Source organism: Anomalospiza imberbis, chromosome 27 (assembly GCF_031753505.1).
Source record: "Anomalospiza imberbis isolate Cuckoo-Finch-1a 21T00152 chromosome 27, ASM3175350v1, whole genome shotgun sequence".
Lineage (NCBI taxonomy): Eukaryota > Metazoa > Chordata > Aves > Passeriformes > Viduidae > Anomalospiza > Anomalospiza imberbis.
The window spans coordinates 4,856,297-4,875,622 of NC_089707.1; the positions used below are offsets into that span (position 1 = coordinate 4,856,297).

Sequence of the window (19,326 nt, forward strand, 5' to 3'; positions counted from 1 at the left end):
AGGCAGTTTTCAGGGAGGGTGGGCTCATAAATGAGCAGTTATTTCAATGTGTATTCATTTTTATTTTCAATGCTTATTCATTGCTGCTCAAATTTTAGTAATTATTTGAGTAGCAAGCGTTGGGTTTTTAAAATTCAAATTTCAGTGTGAATTTTGGACTGTTAACAGAAAAAGATTCCCTTGAGAAGCCTAAGTCTGGGTGGCTGGAGAGTTTCTGGCACCTTAAAGAACTTTTTAAATAATTCAAGGGTTAATGAGGTGATTTGTAGCTGGTGGCAGCACTGCCACTAAATCTAAACCCGAATCATTAGATGGCTGTTAAGGTCTCTTTCTTTTTGAGCTTTTATTTGCTTTTCTTATGGACACAGGACTGTGAATGGGGAGAAATCTCCCTTTGAAGGCACCAAGCCCTGGGATGGCAGCAGGAGCTGCAGTTTGTTTGACTTGCAGGGCTTGGGGAACCTCCTTTTCTTCTGCTTCCTCTCTGGCAAGTTCCTCACATCCCAAATCCAGTCCTGACACCAATCCCAAATCCTGCACCCAGCAGGGCTGCGTGCTCCAGGTGAGAATTCCTGGGAATTTCATCCCTGTCCAAGCAAACTCAGCTTGGCACATCGGGATTTCCCAATAATGCAGCCTCTAAAACTCCCACTAAATCCTGCCTCCAGAACTGAAGGCCCAATTAAGCTTTAATAATACTTTTCTAATTTTAATCTGCGCTGGTTTTGCTGCTTATTAGGCTGCAGGTTCTAAAGAGGAAGGGTTTTTTTAAAGGGTAAAAAATGAAATTATAAGAAAGCTCGGTGTGGAAACTGCAAGGCAGTGCAAAAGCTGTTATCACCGAATCTTTGCTTCCTGCAGTCATCAGATATCTGGGCTTTTATCAAACGGACACTCCACCCTTTTATTATCGTTCTGGCAGTCCACATTTCGTTTTTTTAAAAAGGCATTTTAAGAAAAACCTTTACTGTGGAATTGGGTTGATTTACAGTGCCAAAACTGCCAAATTTCCCAATGATTTCTGCCCACAAATTTGTAATTTACTCAGAATTTTTCAGGGAAGAATTTCAGTAACTTCAAGTATTGAATTCTTAATAAATGCTTCGTTTAATTCCTATCTGTATATTAGAAAATCTGTAGGAAAACTGGATTTGTATTTAGGGTTTTGTTTCTGTCTTTATTTATTATTTTTTTAATTGTAGAAGTTGAATCTCTCCCTGCAGACACAGCTGTCTGTCCAGCAAATGGTAACCCAAATGGAAAAATTGATGTGTTTCATATAAATGTTCGCATCAATTATGTGATTTTTCATGATTAAATTGGATTTTAAAGGGGAAAAAAAAAGAGGATTTAAAGTTAAGTGGAATAAGAGAAAGGCTGGTGAAAGGAAAATTACAGATTCCATTTGGATCTGGTGTTTGGGGAGCATTTCTTCAGAATAAGAAGAAATGAACAATAAGAAAAGAACAAGAAAACCAAAATAAATAAAGTGGTAGAAATAAAGTGGTTTAACAAGCAAAAGCTGCTTCCTTACCAAAAGGTTCCTTGGGAAGGAACTGGGATATTTAGCAATATTTTCAGCTGTCAGGGAGCTGCTCTTGGCCACACCACAGAGAAATGGAAAAGCTGCAATGTAGAGACACCAAGTTCTGGTGGTTCATGAAATTAATAAATCTGGTGAGCACTCAGTAGTTCCTTGTCATCCTCCCCTGTCTAAATTCATCCAGAATCCAAATTGCACTAATTGAATCCAACCCCAGGAGATAACCCTGGGGCTGCCCTGAGACTTGTTAACATTTCCAGAGTAATTGGAATTTTTCTGTTAAGAAAAGGCTTTTCCTTTTTGTTATTTTCTTTTAAATTCAATCCCCTTTCAAATCCTCATCCCCAGTTGTGCCATGTACCTGCTCCTCCTTGCAGGGTGGATGGAGAGGAAAATGAAATTTCATTTTGGTCACAGCATCTGTTTTCCTAAAGGGTGGGGAGGCCCTGGCTCAGACTGCCCAGAGAAATTGTGGATTTCCCATCCCTGGAAGTGTCCAAGGCCGGGCTGGAGCAGCCTGGGATAGTGGAAGGTGTGGGGTGGAATGAAATCATATTTATGGTCCCTTCCCAAACTTTTATTCTGGATTTTGATGCTGCTTCCCACTGTGCACTGAGGTATCTGAGAAATTTGCAGCTTTTATTTTTTATTTTTTATTTTATTTTTTTTTAAGAGAAGGAAAAAAACCGGAGCTGATTTCACTCCTGATTTCCTGCTGGAATGACAGCAAGCTCCTAAGATTCAAACAAAGTTTTCTTCCAGCTCAAAAGACGGAGCCCGGAGGCGCTCAGGACACAAATCCTGCTCTGCTTCCACTTGATCTTCCCAGATTGCAAGTGGCAGTTGTTGATGGGCTCCAATAAATGCGGAGTCTGGGGGCCACTCTCTCCTGAAAGGCAGGAGCTGAGCAGAGCAGCCAGCCCCGCTCTCCCCGGTGTGCTGATGGATGAGAGCAGCAATCGCTGCTCTTATTTCTGGCACGCATCTCCAGGAGTGTTTATCCTTGCTAAAATCAACGGTGCAGCCAAGGCATTGAGCAGCCCGGGCTCCCCAGCTCTTGGGTCGCCTCATTTCCATGGAAGTGCAGCAGAAAGACAAATGCTCCTGACCTCCCTGTGCTGTGCTGCTTTGAGGTGGGAATATCCTGAGAAAAAACCAAAATCCTAAAAAAACACAAAGCCACCCCCTCCTCCCTGGGTGCCTTTTGGAGGTTCTTGAAAGGAAACCAACACCTGTTGAAATAGTTACTTCAATGTTTGGCCCAAATCCCAAACAAGGCTTTTTTTTTAAAATTTTTTTTAAATTTTTTTTTTAACAACAAAAACATATGCAGGGGCCAGGGAAAAAGCACAGCTAGTTCTGATATTGTGCTTTTTGTGCTCTGAGTTGGAGGGGCTGTGACTCATTAAGTGATACTAACACAGGGTTTCTCTAATTTCACGTCTTGCTTCAGGAATTGTGTGGCAAAATATTGCACAAAAAAGGCAAAGGGGCCTTTCCTGCTCCTCACATGGGACCTTTCTGAGCCTTTTGATAGGGAAAACTGGGAATATTTTCTAAATCTTCAGCCTGAGGGGATTATCTGCCCTCATTTTAAGGAAAAAACGCTCAACCACTTTGTGGGTGGTGACTTGCCCTAAGATCTGAGGCTTTTGGGAGCCCCCTGGCAAAGGGCTGGACAGGACCTTGGAGCTGTTTTTCCACCTCAGTGATCCTGGCATTCTGTGCTCCGTGGGGAGGTTTCACCTCCAGAATCAGCTCCTGAGTCAGGGATTAGTTTGGTCCCTCAGCTCAAGCACAGAGATTTTGTTCAGTTGGAAATTGCTGGCTTCTGGGGGAAATTCTCTGCATAAAAGGTCTTTGAGTTTTCTAGGAATTGTTTGAATGTCAGGAAAATGTATGAGCTGTCCTCAGGGTGAGCTTGTACTCAGGGACTGTTTTAATATAAAATTCCTCCCTGGGAGGGTGGGAGGCCCTGGAGTGGAATTCCCAGAGCAGCTGTGGCTGCCCCGGGATCCCTGGCAGTGCCCAAGCCAGGCTGGAGCAGCCTGGGGTGGTGGAAGGTGTCCCTGCCATGGCAGGGGTGGGGATGAGATGATCCTTGAGGTCATTTCCAACCCAGATCATTCTGGAATTCTGTGATCCTCCATGGATACTCCCCAAAGTGTTGGCATGAACTAAACAGGCTGGGCCTTATCTCTGCAATCCTGTCTGGGTGCTGGCAGTGTGGGGTGGGCACCTGGAGCATCCCTGAACATCCTTGAGTACCCCGGAGCACCCCTGAGCATCCCTGAGCACCCCTGAACACCCCTGAGCTCCTCTGAGCATCCTGAGCATCCCTGAGCACCCCTGAACATCCTTGAGCACCCCTGAACACCTTGAGCTCTCCTGAACATCCCCGAGCATCCCTGAGCTCTCCTGAACATCCCTGAACATCCCTGAGCTCCTCTGAGCACCCCTGACCTCCTCTGAGCACCCCTGAACATCCCTGAGTTCTCCTGAGCATCCCTGAGCTCCTCTGAGCACCCCTGAACATACTTGAGCACCCCTGAACACCCTGAGCTCTCCTGAACATCCCCGAGCATCCCTGAGCTCTCCTGAACATCCCTGAACATCCCTGAGCTCCTCTAAGCACCCCTGACCTCCTCTGAGCACCCCTGAACATCCCTGAGCTCCCCTGAACACCCCTAAACATCCCTAAGCACCCTGAGCATTCCTCAGCACCCCTGAGCACCCTGAGCACCCCTGAACACCTGAGCTCCCGTGAACACCCCTGAACATCCTGAACATCCCTGAGCACCCCTGAACATCCTGAGCATTCCTCAGCATCTCTGAACACCCCTGAACACCCCTGAGCTCCCCTGAACATCCCTGAGCACCCCTGAACATCCTGAGCATTCCTCAGCATCTCTGAACACCCCTGAACACCCCTGAGCTCCCCTGAACACCCTGAGCACCCCTGAACATCCCTGAGCACCCCTGAACATCCTGAGCATTCCTCAGCATCTCTGAACACCCCTGAGCTCCCCTGAACACCCTGAGCACCCCTCAGCATCCCTGCTAAACATCCAGCAGTGTCTCCAGCTCTGGCAAACACCTGGAATGTTTTACTGGACAGTGATACCTGGAATTCAGGGAAGTTCTGCAGACCATCCATGTGGACCTGTCCCACGGGGAATTCTTGGTGGTGGTTTGATTATTCCTTGGCTGGAGGGGTTTTCTGTGAAAACCTCTGTCCTTTGTTTGAAAACCTGGCTTTGCCTTTTCCTTGGAAATCTCTCCCTGTCCTTTCTCCAGGGCTTTTCCTGCTGCAAGAAACTTGTGGAGAAGGTTGACCCTCCTTTGTAAAAGTTGGATTGATGCCTTTTAATGATTTCCACTCTCAGTGATCGCAGTGTCGAGTTGTGCTGGTTTTAAGAGTTGCAATTGTATTTTCTTCCTTCTTTTCTTTCAGCTACAGCTGCAGAAAACCCAATATTTGCAACTGGGGCAGAGCCGTGGCCAGTACTACGGAGGGTCATTGCCAAATGTGAACCAGATTGGGAACAGTGCCATGGATCTCCCCTTCCAGGTGAGTTCAGAGGCTTTTTCCTTGGATTTGCTGATGAATTCTGGGCTTGGATGCTGGTGTGCCCTCCCAGGCAGCTGCTGGTCCAGAAGTCATCACCCTGGTTTAAAAACTTCTGGTGGGGTTGGGATGTGAGGGTATTTTTTTATGTTGATTGTGGTAGATTTTAGTTCTCCTGTCCCTGGTTGTGAGGCTTTGGGGTCAGGAATACTCAGAGAGATGCAATTCCTGATGAAATCTTGGAAGATGCTGTAAATTCAAAGCAAAATGAGAGGAAATACAGATGATGCTGGGGGCTGGGGGTGGAAGAATCGATGTGCATGTTCTGTGGGAGGAATTCTGGGAGAGGAGAAGAGCAGTGGGACACAAAGTGGTATCAGAATAATCACTTTTTTTTGGGGCTGGCTGGAAAGGAAATATAAGAATGTCCTGGCTGGGTTTTGTGCCTCCAGGGATGATGCACCTTAAACAGAAAATCAGAGTTTCAGGTGAATATTTTGCTGTTTGAAGCATGTTTGGACAGAGGATGTTGTCCAAGGACAGGATTAGTTGGCGGATCCTTTGTGGACTCCTGATTTGCACATTAGTTGATTTTAGAGTGGTCAAAATAATGAACATTTCTGCATTAGTTTTCCTTTTTTGAGCAGTCAGAGTTACAGTTGAGCTCACGAGGATGTGGTGGGAAGGAAATTTTGCAGTTTGTGGTTTTCTGATGAAGGCTGCTTAATAAAGATGGAGAAACTCTCGGTGACCTCCTCTAACTGCTTCTTGAAATAGGTGCAGACAGCTGAATTTGGGCAGGTTAAAACCTTGAATCTTATGCCAGAGGAGAGGCAAAAGTCTATTTTAATCTTTAATTCTTTGGGGAATACAGAGCAGAGGTTTGTAGTGGATTGAAGTCCCCAGTGTTACTCCACAATATCTGCTCTGTTCAAGCTTTTCTCTTCTGCTTTTTGTTAAGGAGGTTAAGAATTCCTTTTAAACAATAATATTTCAGTATTTCTGTGCTTGATGGCCATCACTGGTGGTTCTTACCTGGACTGTTTTAATCCTGACTGCTGAAAAGGGAATATTCAAAAATTTATGAATGACTGGAGGAGGAGACAGAAACAAACTATCCTTAAACCCTGGGGTTTGCTATATTTTTTCCACACACACTCTAAAAAAAAACCCAAATTGATGTTGTTCCAGATAACAAATGGTGACAAGCAACAAAACAACCCCATGTGTTTGTAGCAGGGGGGGGAAGCTTCCCAGGTTTTTCCAATCTGAAGCTCAAAACACGACTGCAAACGACTCTGGGATGGTGTGAAGGCAGAGCCTGGGTGGTTGTGCCTGCTGAGAGCGTTGGTGTCTGAGCATCTTCTGCTTCTTTGATTTGCAGCACAACGGAGCTCTGGCTGAAGCCTTTGGAGCAGTTCCTGTCTCTTTGGTAAACAAGTTTTTAGGTTTGTGCAAATACGTATTTAGGACTGGTCCTGTTTGCCCAGGTGGATACGTATTTCTGCACACCTGCTCTGCTGTGCACAGGATTTATTTGGTTCACCCCCAGCTCCACAGGACTGCAGGGCTGCCACACAAATCCAGGTTTTGCCATGCATCCCAGTCTGGAACATGCAAATAATTCCTGTGCAGACTCCCTGGACTTGCTGTCATGTGGTTATTTCTGGTTTTTTGGGGGTTTCTTTGGTGCAGCCAGTGGATTATTCAGTCTTGGCCTGTGGTTTCAGCAATCTCTGAGCATGTGCACTCAGCCTGCATGTTCAAATCCATGGGGAAGGGCAGAATGAATTCCCAAATCCTGCTTGGCACCAGGAGGCACCAAAATATCAACCAGCAGTAGGTACCACTCCTCCTTCCCCCTCATCCACCTCACCTGGGTTTATTTCCTGATAAATCCTAAAAGGACGCTTGGAGAGCACTGAGCTTTTTCCTTCCTGTCTGTATTGAGCTGCTTTTTTCATGGTTTGGGGGGGTTTTGGGTCTGGTCTCAAACCCTTGAATGTTTTTCAGGGCAATGAAACCCTTTTAGTTCTTCATTTTCCCAGATACAATCAATGCTCAGATCTATTAATTGCTTTTAATCCATTTTTTTCCCTAAATATCTCATGCCATGCAGAGATGGGGACTTTTAATCCAGGAACATTGTCCTGGTGTTTGGCCCTAAATAAATTTTATAGGAAGGTTGCTGAGAGAAGCCAGACCTGTTAGAGGTGATACCCATTTCCTCAGGTGTTTCTGGTTCCCTAAATTCTTTTGGGATCTGGGTTCCTGGAAAGGCAGGGAACAGCATTGCCCCAAAATCCCCTCTATAAACTGTAGCCCTGATTTGGGACACATTCTGCGTTTGTTTGTGCCACTGCTGCACTCAAATGAGATTTTTATTGTGTTTTTAACAAGGAAATTGTGCCAATAAAAGGTAAAATCCTAGGAAATAGCTGTTTTTACATGGAACTTTTTGTCTTTATAGTTTTATGCTTTGGCCTCCCTTTAAATTCCAGGTGAGCCCTGTGCTCAGGGCTGGCTGCTCCTTTTTTAGCAGCACTGTGCTGACACCACTGACATAGGAAATTGCTTTTCCTGTTGACCTTCCAAGCACGTATTTGCAAGTTTTGCTGCCTTTTGGGCTGTAACAACAGTAAAAAAGGAGGAGTTTGAGACCTTTTGTCACTTTGGAATGATGAATATTCCCACTTGTGTGTGGGGATTGTTGCTCAGTGCTTGCAGCAGAGATTAAAGCACCGTGTTTGAATTTAAAACCCTTAAAATTGAGATTCTATTTGAGATTTCTCAGCCAAGTGAGGAAGTGAAGCACAAACCCCATGATCTGAAGTGCTGAGAGTCCTGTAAAAAGTCACTGTGCTCCTTTCTAGTCCCCTGTTGCCTTAAATATTCTGCTGCATATAAAATGTTGGCCCTGAAATGAGAAAATAAACACCACAGCCCCTCTGCAGCTCTGTTAACACAGCCTGTGTGTGCAGAGAGGGTGAGGAGCCCAATATTTGCTGAAGAGAAAAGAGTTTAAAATAGTAGAAAGACTCTTTAAAAAGTTCATACAAACAAAGCCTTTGAAAATAAATGCAAAGCTTTGTAGAAATAATCTTTTCAACAGCCAAAGCTGACACTTGAAAAAAAAAAGAAAAACCAAAAAAAAATCCCCAAAAGAAAAGGGATGAATGTGGAAGCCAGATGGTTTCATGGCTTGGCAGACAGGACAGTGCATTTGCCACGTGCAGCACCTGAATGGAGGAGGAAATTTTGGATTTCCAAACAGATGGTGTTGAGGGACTCAGCAAAGCTGTTCACATTGGCAGGGAGTGCGGGGCTGGGGAGGATTTTTCTCCCTGGAGACCCATAAATTGCTGGTGGAGTACGAGCAGAGATTGACCCCTCGGTACTTCCTTTGTCCCCCCCGGTACGCCCTGGGAAGGGCTGTGGAAAATGTGAAAGTTTTCCAGTTTAGCCTGGGAATTCATCTTCCCTGTCCTTCCCCTGCCATCCTCTGCTCTGAAATCATCTGCTCAGGATGTCAGTGAGATAAGAGTCCAGGTGGGATCATCCCACCTCGGGTCACTGAAGGAGCTGAAAACCACTTCAAAACCATCCGACAGAGGAGGAAGGAAACTGCTTTTCTTTTCCTTTTCATTCTCTCAGTGTCCCCTTCAAATAAATCTGCTGCAAGGAGGGGTGAGAGGCAGCCCTGAGAGCAGGCAGCGTGTCCTGGGGCATGCTGAGCTCAGCGTGCAGCTCCTCCCTGCATCTCCTGCCCTCGGGTCAGGCTCTGGATGGCGGCATGTTCCTCCCGTGCACCCTGCATGCTGCACCAAGGGCATGTGGACAGCGCCTGGCAGCTCCTGCCACGCTCAGCCCCGGGGCTTCAGGGGAGCCAAGGGGTGAGGGCAGTGCTGGGCCAGGCCAGGGCAGCTCCAGCATGGCCCCTTCTGGAGGAAGCAGCTTTCCCAAAAAGCTGTCGGAGGGAAAACAAAACCACACAAGGCGCACATCTTGTTTTGAGTCTGATTCCTTGGAGCGAGCCAGCCTGGCACAGGAGGAGGAGGAGGAGGAGGCTCTGGGCAGGCTGGGGCTGTTTCCCTGTGGGTAACCCCTGTGTCTCTCCCAGACCCCGTTCCAGTCCTCGGCGCTGGACACGAGCAGGACCACGCGGCACCACGGGCTGGTGGACAGAGTGTACCGGGACCGGAACCGCCTGGGCTCGCCCCACCGCCGCCCGCTCTCCGTGGACAAGCACGGCCGGCAGATATCCTTGGGAGCAGGGCTGCCACACCACCAGCATCCCTTCTGCACCCTGGGGTGCCACACCACCACCTCAGGTCCCTTCTGCACCCTGGGGTGCCACACCACCCCCTCAGGTCCCTTCTGCACCCTGGGGTGCCACACCACCCCCTCAGGTCCCTTCTGCACCCTGGGGTGCCACACCACCACCTCAGGTCCCTTCTGCACCCTGGGGTGCCACACCACCCCACAGGTCCCTTCTGCACCCTGGGGTGCCACAGCACCACCTCAGGTCCCTTCTGCACCCTGGGGTGCCACACCACCCCTCAGGTCCCTTCTGCACACCTGGGGTGCCACACCACCAGCATCCCTTCTGCACCCTGGGGTGCCACACCACCCCCTCAGGTCCCTTCTGCACCCTGGGGTGCCACACCACCAGCATCCCTTCTGCACCCTGGGGTGCCACACCACCCCACAGGTCCCTTCTGCACCCTGGGGTGCCACACCACCCCACAGGTCCCTTCTGCACCCTGGGGTGCCACACCACCCCTCAGGTCCCTTCTGCACCCTGGGGTGCCACACCACCACTGGTCCCTTCTCTCTCCTCCCCCAGCAGCAGAGTCACTTCCAGCTCCATGTCCCTGCTTTTCCCAAGCCACGATCTATTCCATAATCACCTCCTGTTTGCAAAGTAAGAGTTCACCTTTGCTCAGCTTTCCGTGGGGATGATGATCCACGTGGAGCTGAGGGATGCTTGGATGGATTGGGGCACCCAGCAGGGCTTCACTCAGGGCAGAGGTGCCCTGGGGATTTGGTGGCCTTCTCTGATGGGGTTGCTGCCATCATCAGCTGGGCTTGTGTGAGGCATTTGGCCCTGTCCCACAGAATATCCAGTGTCTGAACTGGATTTGGAGGATGGATCAGTGGATCAGGAATTGGCTGGATGGATGTGTCCAAAGGGTTCTGGTCAACAGCTCAGTGTCCAGGTGGACGCCAGTGACAAGTGGCATCCTCAGAGCTGGTTTGGGGACATTTAAGGGTGACATGGACAGTGGGATTGGGTGTGCCCTCACTGTCAGCTCTGGGTCCTCTCATTCCAACCCAAACCATTCCAGGATTCCCTGAAAGGTCAGGGCTGTCCTGGGGAAATGGAGTTTCCCTTCAGAGCTGAGCAAGCCCAGCCCAGGGTTCTGCTTTGCAGCTCCTTGTGCATTTCAGTGCAGGTTGATTCATGCTGTTGGCATTTGGGGACGAGGATGAGCTGAGCATTTCTGACAGGTTTAAAATCAGCTGGGGCTGGAGGGGATGTGTGACAGGAGGGTGGAGGCACCAGGAGGTAAATCCATGGAAAAGGAGGAAGGATTTTTACTGCTCAAACATTCCAGCAATCCAAATACCACTTTGAGTTGAGATCCTTTTACAGTTCCCCGTAGAGAATCTGTGAGTTTAGTGGTTCTGACAGGATAATTGGAATTATTCTTGGGAAAAGATTTCCTGCTGGAGTGGGAAGCGTTGCTGCCTTAACCCTGGCCCACGTGGACAGCTGCCCCTATGGCACCGTGTACCTGTCGCCGCCGTCGGACACGAGCTGGAGGAGGTGGGTGCCACCATCCTGGGGTCTGGGGTGTTCTCTGACCCTGCAGCACTTCCAGCTGCAGCAGGTTGCAGTTGTGCCTTTTCATATTCAGAAACTCAGGCTTGAATTCAGTAATGCTCCTTTTAGATGAGCTTTCAAATTAAGGTGTCTGCAAGTGATACTTTCATTTAATGGTACTTTTTTAAAGGTAAATCCTTAAAGTTTAATCTTCAAAAATCCTTAAAAAGCTGTAAAAATCCAGAAGTTCCCAGGCACAGCCCAAGATTTGGATATTTCTATGGGTGCAGAATCTGGGCTGGGAATGTTCCAGTGGGAAGGAACACAGAGTTACACTTTGAGGGTGGCCACACTCACAAAGTTCATCCTGAGATGTGCTGGCCATGAAAATTCCCATCTCCACAACATCCTGATCCATTCCTTTTGCTCCTCCCAACCAGGAATGTTTGTTTTAACCACCACAATAACCAAAGCATGGCTAAACAGCTTAAAAATTTGATCATGTTTACTCTGAACAAAGCAGATAAAAACTCTGTTCTAACACGGGCAACCAATTTATCCTGTGTTCCTCTCAATCCCATTATTGAAACAATTGCTCTTCAAACTTGATCTAATTTGTTCTGCAAATTGATTGTTTCACTGGGAAATTCTGCCTGGTTTCTGCCATATAGAGATTTTTGGGTTTTAATGCACAGTATTGAGGTTTTACTGAGTTGTTGCTTTTCCCTGAGAGGAAAATTCTTTTATTTAGTGAAGCTGACAATAAAAATGTTGTGGGTTTTGCTTTCTCTCAGGACAAATTCTGATTCTGCCTTGCACCAGAGCACCATGACTCCAGCTCAGCAGGAATCCTTTTCAGGAGGGTCACAGGACATGCAGCAGAAAAGAGGTGAGCAGAAAAAAAAATAAAATAAATAAAAAGATTTATAACAGTGGAATCCCCACGGATTGGGCTCCATGTGTTTGTAAAATTCAGGAGTGCTGACACTTCCTGTGACACGGCAGCTGGGTCACATTCACCTTTCTGGGTGCTGAAATCCAGGAAAAAATAACACAAAACGAAGGGAGAAGATTTTCCCGAGCCCCAAATTTTGTCGTTCCTGCCCTGGGGGGATCCTCTGGGCTGGCGGGACTCTGGTGCTGAGTTCTCAGCTCTCCCAGAGCTGGAATTCCCAGAATTTCAGTCAGGGACACACAGGGAAGGAGCAGAGGCTTCACCCCGAGTTTATTCCTGGCTGGGGGATCCCCATGGAGGAGGCAAATTCCAAAGGATCCCAGAAGAATTCCAGGCTGGATCCCAGAACAATTCCAAAGGATCCCAGAACAATTCCAAGGGATCCCAGAAGAATTCCAGGCTGGATCCTGGAAGAATTCCAGGCAGGATCCCAGAACAATTCCAGACGATCCCAGAACAATTCCAAGGAATCCCAGAAGAATTCCAGGCTGGATCCCAGAAGAATTCCAAGGTATCCCAGAGCAATTCCAAAGGATCCCGTAAGAATTCCGGGCTGGATCCCGCAAGAATTCCAGGCTGGATCCCAGAACAGTTCCAGGCTGGATCCTGGATGAATTCCAGGCTGGATCCCGGAACAATTCTAAAGGATCCCAGAAGAATTCCAAAGGATCCCAGAAGAATTCCAGGCTGGATCCCAGAAGAATTCCAAGGGATGCCAGAAGAATTCCAAAGGATCCGAGAAGAACTCCAGGCTGGATACCAGAAGAGTTCCAGGCTGGATCCCAGAACAGTTCCAGGCTGGATCCTGGATGAATTCCAGGCTGGATCCCGGAACAATTCTAAAGGATCCCAGAAGAATTCCAAAGGATCCCAGAAGAACTCCAGGCTGGATCCCAGAAGAATTCCAAGGGATCCCAGAAGAGTTCCAGGCTGGAGCAGCTCTGGCACCCTCTGTTCTGGTGCCCTCTGCTGGGCCCTGCTCCAGCTCGGGAAAATCGGGAATTGCTCATCCCAAAGGGCTTTTCCAGCCTTGAAATGCCCTAAAGGTCCTAAAGGAAACTCCGAAATTTAATCCTTCAGCGAACGCCCAGAAAACACCCTGAATCCTGTGAAGTTCCAGGAACCAAGTGAGTTCTCAGCAATTTTTAATTTGAAAAGCACTGAGATCCTTAAGAAGAACTGTGGATTGGACATCCTTCGGAATTTTCTGGGAAGGTTTTAGGTACAGAACAAGACCCTCCGAGGGCCAGAAATACCCTTATGAAAATAACCTTCTTTATGGAATTTCTTGTTAAAAACATTTCAGAAAGCGTAAAAAAACCTCTTAAAGAGATATTCTTGTTAAAAACATTTTTTAAAAGCTCAAAAATACCCTTTGTATGGAATTCCTTGTTAAATACATTTTTAAAAGCTCAAAAAGGTCTGCTTTATGGAATTCCTTTTTAAAAACATTTCAAAAAGCTTCAAATATATCCTTTAAGGAATTCCGTGTTAAATTCATTTCAAAAAGCTTAAATCACATTCTTTATGGAATTCCTTGTTAAATACATTTCAAAAAGCTTAAATCACATTCTTTATGGAATTCCTTGTTAAATACATTTCAAAAAGCTTAAAATATATTCTTTATGGAATTCCTTGTTAAATTAATTTCAAAAAGCTTAAAAATATATTCTTTATGGAATTCCTTGTTAAATTAATTTCAAAAAGCTTAAAAATACATTCTTTATGGAATTCCTTGTTAAATTAATTTCAAAAAGTTTAAAAATACATTCTTTATGGAATTCCTTGTTAAATACAATTTAAAAAGATCAAAAATATATTCTTTATGGAATTCCTTGTTAAAAACATTTCAAAAAGTTTAAAAATCTATTCTCCATGAAATTCCTTGTTAAATACATTTTAAAAAGTTTAAAAATATATTCTTTATGGAATTCCTTGTTAAATACATTTTAAAAAGTTTAAAAATAGGTTCTTGGTGGAATTCCTTGTTAGATACATTTTAAAAAGTTTAAAAATATATTCTTTATGGAATTCCTTGTTAAATACATTTTAAAAAGTTTAAAAATAGGTTCTTGATGGAATTCCTTGTTAAATACATTTTAAAAAGTTTAAAAATAGGTTCTTGATGGAATTCCTTGTTAAATACATTTTAAAAAGTTTAAAAATAGGTTCTTGATGGAATTCCTTGTTAAATACAATTTTAAAAGATCAAAAATATATTCTTGATGGAACTCCTTGTTAGATACATTTTGAAAAGCTCAAAAATACCTTTTGTATGGAATTCCTTGTTAAATACATTTCAAAAAGTTTAAAAAGAGGTTCTTTATGGAATTCCTTGTTAAATACATTTAAAAATGTTTAAAAATATATTCTTTATGGAATTCCTTGTTAAATACATTTCAAAAAGTTTAAAAATCTGTTCTCCATGGAGTTCCTTGCTAAATAATTTTTACGAGCTCGCGTAAGCCGGGGGTTGTGGGCACGCAGCACACGGCTTGGGCAGGTCTGTGCTGCCCTGCCGCTCTTCCCTGTGCTCCTGGAGCTGGCTTCCACCCACTCCAATCCAGAATTCCATACAGCTTCATTTTTATTGATTCATCTCTCTCTGGCTGGGCTTTTTTTATTGACTTGATTTTGTTTTTTTGTTTCTTTACCTAATAAACGACAAAGAAATGTCCTTGGGGTGTGGGGAATTCCCCAGCTTGGGGGCGTTTGCCCGTGCCGGCGAGGAGGGATTGGATTTTCCCCCTGGAATTGTCCTCCCTGCCGCCCTTTGGATGTTCAGCTCGCAGCCCTTCATTGCAAAAGAGGGGAAAAAGCAGAATAAAACCCCAAATGCCAAGGAAACCCCTCCACGGGCGTCTCGGCAGGAGAAGTTGGAAGCCAGAATGGTTTAAGTGTTATTTGGGTGGGTTTTTTTTGAAGCCTCGTTGATTGAAGAATTAATTAAAGACCGTCGCAGTCCGGTTTCAGGAATCTTTGGGTTTTTTAAAACAACAAAATGCACCTGGTTCATCCTCCCTGAGAGCTGGAACTGTGTAAGATTTTTTCCCAGAGGTTCAACTTGCACGAATCTGAAGATTATTGATTATTAATGATTCCTTTTCATCTTCTTTTTATTGGGTTTTTTTTTTTTTTCTTTTTTTTTAGTTTTATTGCTGACCGTCCCTGGAATGGAAGAAACCACCTCAGATGCAGACAAAACCCTCTCTAAGCAAGGCTGGGACACTAAAAAGGTGGGAATTGCTCCTTTCAAAGCCCAGAAATTTCATTTTCTGAACATATTTGGATGAATGAATGCTTTAGTTCCTGTCAGTATTAATTAACTACTTGAAATCGGAGATCAAAAAGAAACAATAAACATTAGAGAGGAACGAGCATTCTGCGTGGGTGAGGAGAAACTCGAAATTTAAGATTCTTTGGGTCGATAAAACAACAAGAACAACAACAAAAAAAAAAAGATAAATATCTTGTAAGAGCTGCCAGATCTTACACAGAAAGGATGAAATTCAATTTAGAAATTGAAATATCTCGGGGAGGGAAAACCCTCCAGCAGCAGCTTTGCTTTTAAATCTCTCTCCCTTCTGTTTCAGACTGGGTCGTCAAGACCTAAATCCTGTGAAGTTCCAGGCATCAAGTGAGTTCTCCGCAATTTTTTATTTGAAAAGCACCGAGGGCTTTAAAATGAACTCTGGATTGAGCATCCTGTCGCGTTGGAAATTTTGGGGAAGGTTCTAGGTACAGAACAAGACCCTCTGAGGGCCAGAAATAAAACCAGAAAAATAAAAATATAATTAAAAAAAAAATATATATATTAAAAAATAAAAATATCTTATAGAAATGGATAAAATATGTAAAAATCATCTTAGAAAAAGATCTTCTCTGTAGAATTTGGTGTTAAAAACATTTTAAAAGCTCAAAAATACCTTTTGGATGGAATTGCTTGTTAAACACATTTAAAAAAGCTTTAAAATCATCTTCATGAATTTCTCTTGTTAATTGCATTTAAAAAAGCCTTAAAATCATCTTCATTAATTTTTCCTGTTAATTGCATTTAAAAAAAGCTGAAAAATCATCTTCATGAATTTCTCTTGTTAAATACATTTAAAAAAAGCTTTAAAATCATCTTAATGAATTTCTCTTGTTAAATATATTTAAAAAAGCTTTAAAATCATCTTCATTAATTTTTCTTGTTAAATACATTTTAAAAAAGCTTTAAAATCATCTTCATGAATTTCTCTTGTTAAATACATTTTTAAAAAATCAAAACAACCTCTGAATGGAATTTTGCCTATTAAATATATTTTAAAAAGCTGAAAAATATCTTCCTAATGAAATTTTCAGGTTAAATACAATTAACCTGATATTTAATGGTTAAATTATTGCATTGAACCATTAAAATATTAATAAAATTTTAATTAAATATAAAAAATATTAATAATTTAAAAAATAACAATAGGAATAAAATTTTAATTAAAAATTTTAAAATATTAATAAAAATATAAGACAAAATTAAAAATCTCAATAAAATTTTAATATAAATTAAAAGTGTTAACAAGTTTTAAAAATATCAATACAAATTTAATAAAAATGAATAAATATTAAAAACAATAATGAATTTTTAATGAAAATAAAATATTAATAAAATTTTAATAAAAAACTTAAAAGCACAATAAAATTTTAATAAAATTTTGATGAATATTAATAACATTTTAATAAAATTCTAAAAATCTTAATAAAATTTTAATTAAAAATTAAAAAAAATAAAATTTTAAAATCTTAATAAAATTGTAATAAAAACTTTAACAATCTTTATAAAATGTCAATAAAAAATTCAAAGAACCTTAATAAAATTTCAATTAAAAATGTGAAGAATGTTTATAAAATGTCAATAAAAAATTTAAAAATCTTAATAAAATTGTAATAAAAATTTTAGAAATCTTAATAAAATTGTAACAAAAAATTAAAAAATCTTAATGAAATTTCAATAAAAAATATGAAGAACCTTAATGAAATGTCAATTAAAAATTTAAAAATCTTAATAAAATTGTAATAAAAAATTAAAAAATCTTAATAAAATTTCAGTAAAAATTGTGAAGAACCTTAATAAAATGTCAATAAAAAATGAAAAGAACTTAATAAAATTGTAATAAAAAATTTAAAAATCTTAATGAAATTTCAAATAAAAATATGAAGAACCTTAATGAAATGTCAATTAAAAATTAAAAAATCTTAATAAAATTGTAATAAAAAATTAAACAACCTTAATAAAATTGTAATAAAATTTTAAAAAAATCTTAATAAAATTGTAATAAAAATTTAAACAATCTTAATAAAATTGTAATAAAAAATTTAAAAATCTTAATGAAATTTCAATTAAAAATATGAAGAACCTTAATGAAATGTCAATTAAAAATTAAAAAATCTTAATAAAATTGTAATAAAAAATTAAACAATCTTAATAAAATTGTAATAAAAATTTAAAAAAATCTTAATAAAATTGTAATAAGAATTTAAACAATCTTAATAAAATTGTAATAAAAAAATTAAAAATCTTAATGAAATTTCAATTAAAAATATGAAGAACCTTAATGAAATGTCAATAAAAAATTAAACAATCTTAATAAAATTGTAATAAAAAATTAAAAAATCTTAATAACATTTCAGTAAAAATTGTGAAGAACCTTAATGAAATGTCAATAAAAAAATTAAAAAATCTTAATAAAATTGTAATAAAAAATTAAACAATCTTAATAAAATTGTAATAAAAAATTAAAAAAAATCTTAATAAAATTGTAAGAAAAATTTAAAAAAATCTTAATAAAATTGTAATAAAAATTTAAACAATCTTAATAAAATTGTAATAAAAATTTAAACAATCTTAATAAAATTGTAAGAAAAATTTTAAAAATCTTAATAAAATTGTAATAAAAAAAATTAACAATCTTAATAAAATTGTAATAAAAAATTAAACAATCTTAATAAAATTGTAAGAAAAATTTTAAAAAATCTTAATAAAATTGTAATAAAAATTTAAACAATCTTAATAAAATTGTAATAAAAAAATTTAACAATCTTAATAAAATTGTAATAAAAAATTAAACAATCTTAATAAAATTGTAATAAAAATTTTAAAAAATCCTAATAAAATTGTAATAAAAATTTTAAAAAAGTCTTAATAAAATTGTAATAAAAAAATTTAACTATCTTAATAAAATTCCACTCGAATTTTTAGACAACTCTTCACAAACTTCCCCCGCTGACTGAAATTGCGAGCGGCTCTTTCCCGACCGAAACGCCGATTGATCCGGCTTTTCTTGTCCCCCTTGCACCCAGCATCTTCCCATCGGCCGAGCAGGAGAGCACCGCAGCCCTGATTCCTGCCGCGCACAACACGGGCGGCTCGCTGCCAGACCTGACCAACATCCACTTCCCCTCGCCCCTGCCCACGCCCCTGGACCCCGAGGAATCCACCTTCCCTGCCCTCAGCAGCTCCAGCAGCACCGGGAACCTCGCTGCCAACCTGACCCACCTGGGCATCGGCTCTGCCAGCCAGGGTGAGCTCGGCGGCTGCTGCCGGGGAGGGCGCGAGCGCTGCCGGCCGCCAGGTTGGCCGCAGCCGTGCCTGCCGAGAATGGGGCTTTGGTTTGGTTACGGGCCTTTATCTCGTGCTCTTGATGCTTTTTTGGGGTTTGTTTTGGGGTCTTTTTCATGGTTTTTAAAAAAAAATTGGATTTTTAACGCGTTCGTCACTTGGAATTCCTTGTGTGAACCCCAGCATCCCCTGTGGTATGGGAATGATTGAAATTATTAATGTTTAAACTTGGAATTCCTTGTGTCAACCCTAGCATCCCCTGTGTTATGGGAATGATTGAAATTATGGGAATGATTGAAATTATTAAGGTTAAACTTGGAATTCCCTGTGCTGAACCCCAGCGTCCTCTGTGTTATGGGAATGATTGAAATTATTAAGGTTTAAACTTGGAATTCCTCGTGCTGAGCCCCAGCATCCCCTGTGTTATGGCAATATCTCCAGGACCAACCTCCCCTACAATTATGGGATTTGTGGAATTTTGTTCTTTCCCAGCGGGAATTTGGCCTCACTGTTCCCGTGTATTATACATACCAAACATGGGCAGTTTTTCTGTAGTTTCAGGACCTTTCTGTCCTGTTCCTAATGCCCAACACGTTGGGTTCGCTGCCAGACCTGACCAACATCCACTTCCCCTCGCCCCTGCCCACGCCCCTGGACCCCGAGGAATCCACCTTCCCTGCCCTCAGCAGCTCCAGCAGCACCGGGAACCTCGCTGCCAACCTGACCCACCTGGGCATCGGCTCTGCCAGCCAGGGTGAGCTCGGCGGCTGCTGCCGGGGAGGGCGCGAGCGCTGCCGGCCGCCAGGTTGGCCGCAGCCGTGCCTGCCGAGAATGGGGC

The 19,326-nt window shown here is 42.0% G+C and overlaps 2 protein-coding genes across 5 annotated transcripts in view; one reads left to right on the top strand and one right to left on the bottom strand.

The window, feature by feature from the left end:
* COPE (COPI coat complex subunit epsilon) overlaps positions 1-19,326 on the bottom strand; it is a 200,031-nt gene that overhangs the window by 46,515 nt on the left and 134,190 nt on the right. The window lies entirely within an intron of this gene.
* CRTC1 (CREB regulated transcription coactivator 1) overlaps positions 1-19,326 on the top strand; it is a 56,382-nt gene that overhangs the window by 14,689 nt on the left and 22,367 nt on the right. Inside the window, exons 2-9 of one of the 2 annotated variants that reach the window (XM_068173849.1) lie at positions 4,998-5,114; positions 6,496-6,543; positions 9,232-9,369; positions 10,880-10,941; positions 11,733-11,827; positions 15,044-15,129; positions 15,487-15,530; positions 18,230-18,450. In XM_068173849.1, the coding sequence (XP_068029950.1) occupies positions 4,998-5,114; positions 6,496-6,543; positions 9,232-9,369; positions 10,880-10,941; positions 11,733-11,827; positions 15,044-15,129; positions 15,487-15,530; positions 18,230-18,450 (811 nt within the window). The remainder of the gene's footprint in view (positions 1-4,997; positions 5,115-6,495; positions 6,544-9,231; positions 9,370-10,879; positions 10,942-11,732; positions 11,828-15,043; positions 15,130-15,486; positions 15,531-18,229; positions 18,451-19,326) is intronic. The other variant, XM_068173850.1, reaches the window with a different exon arrangement.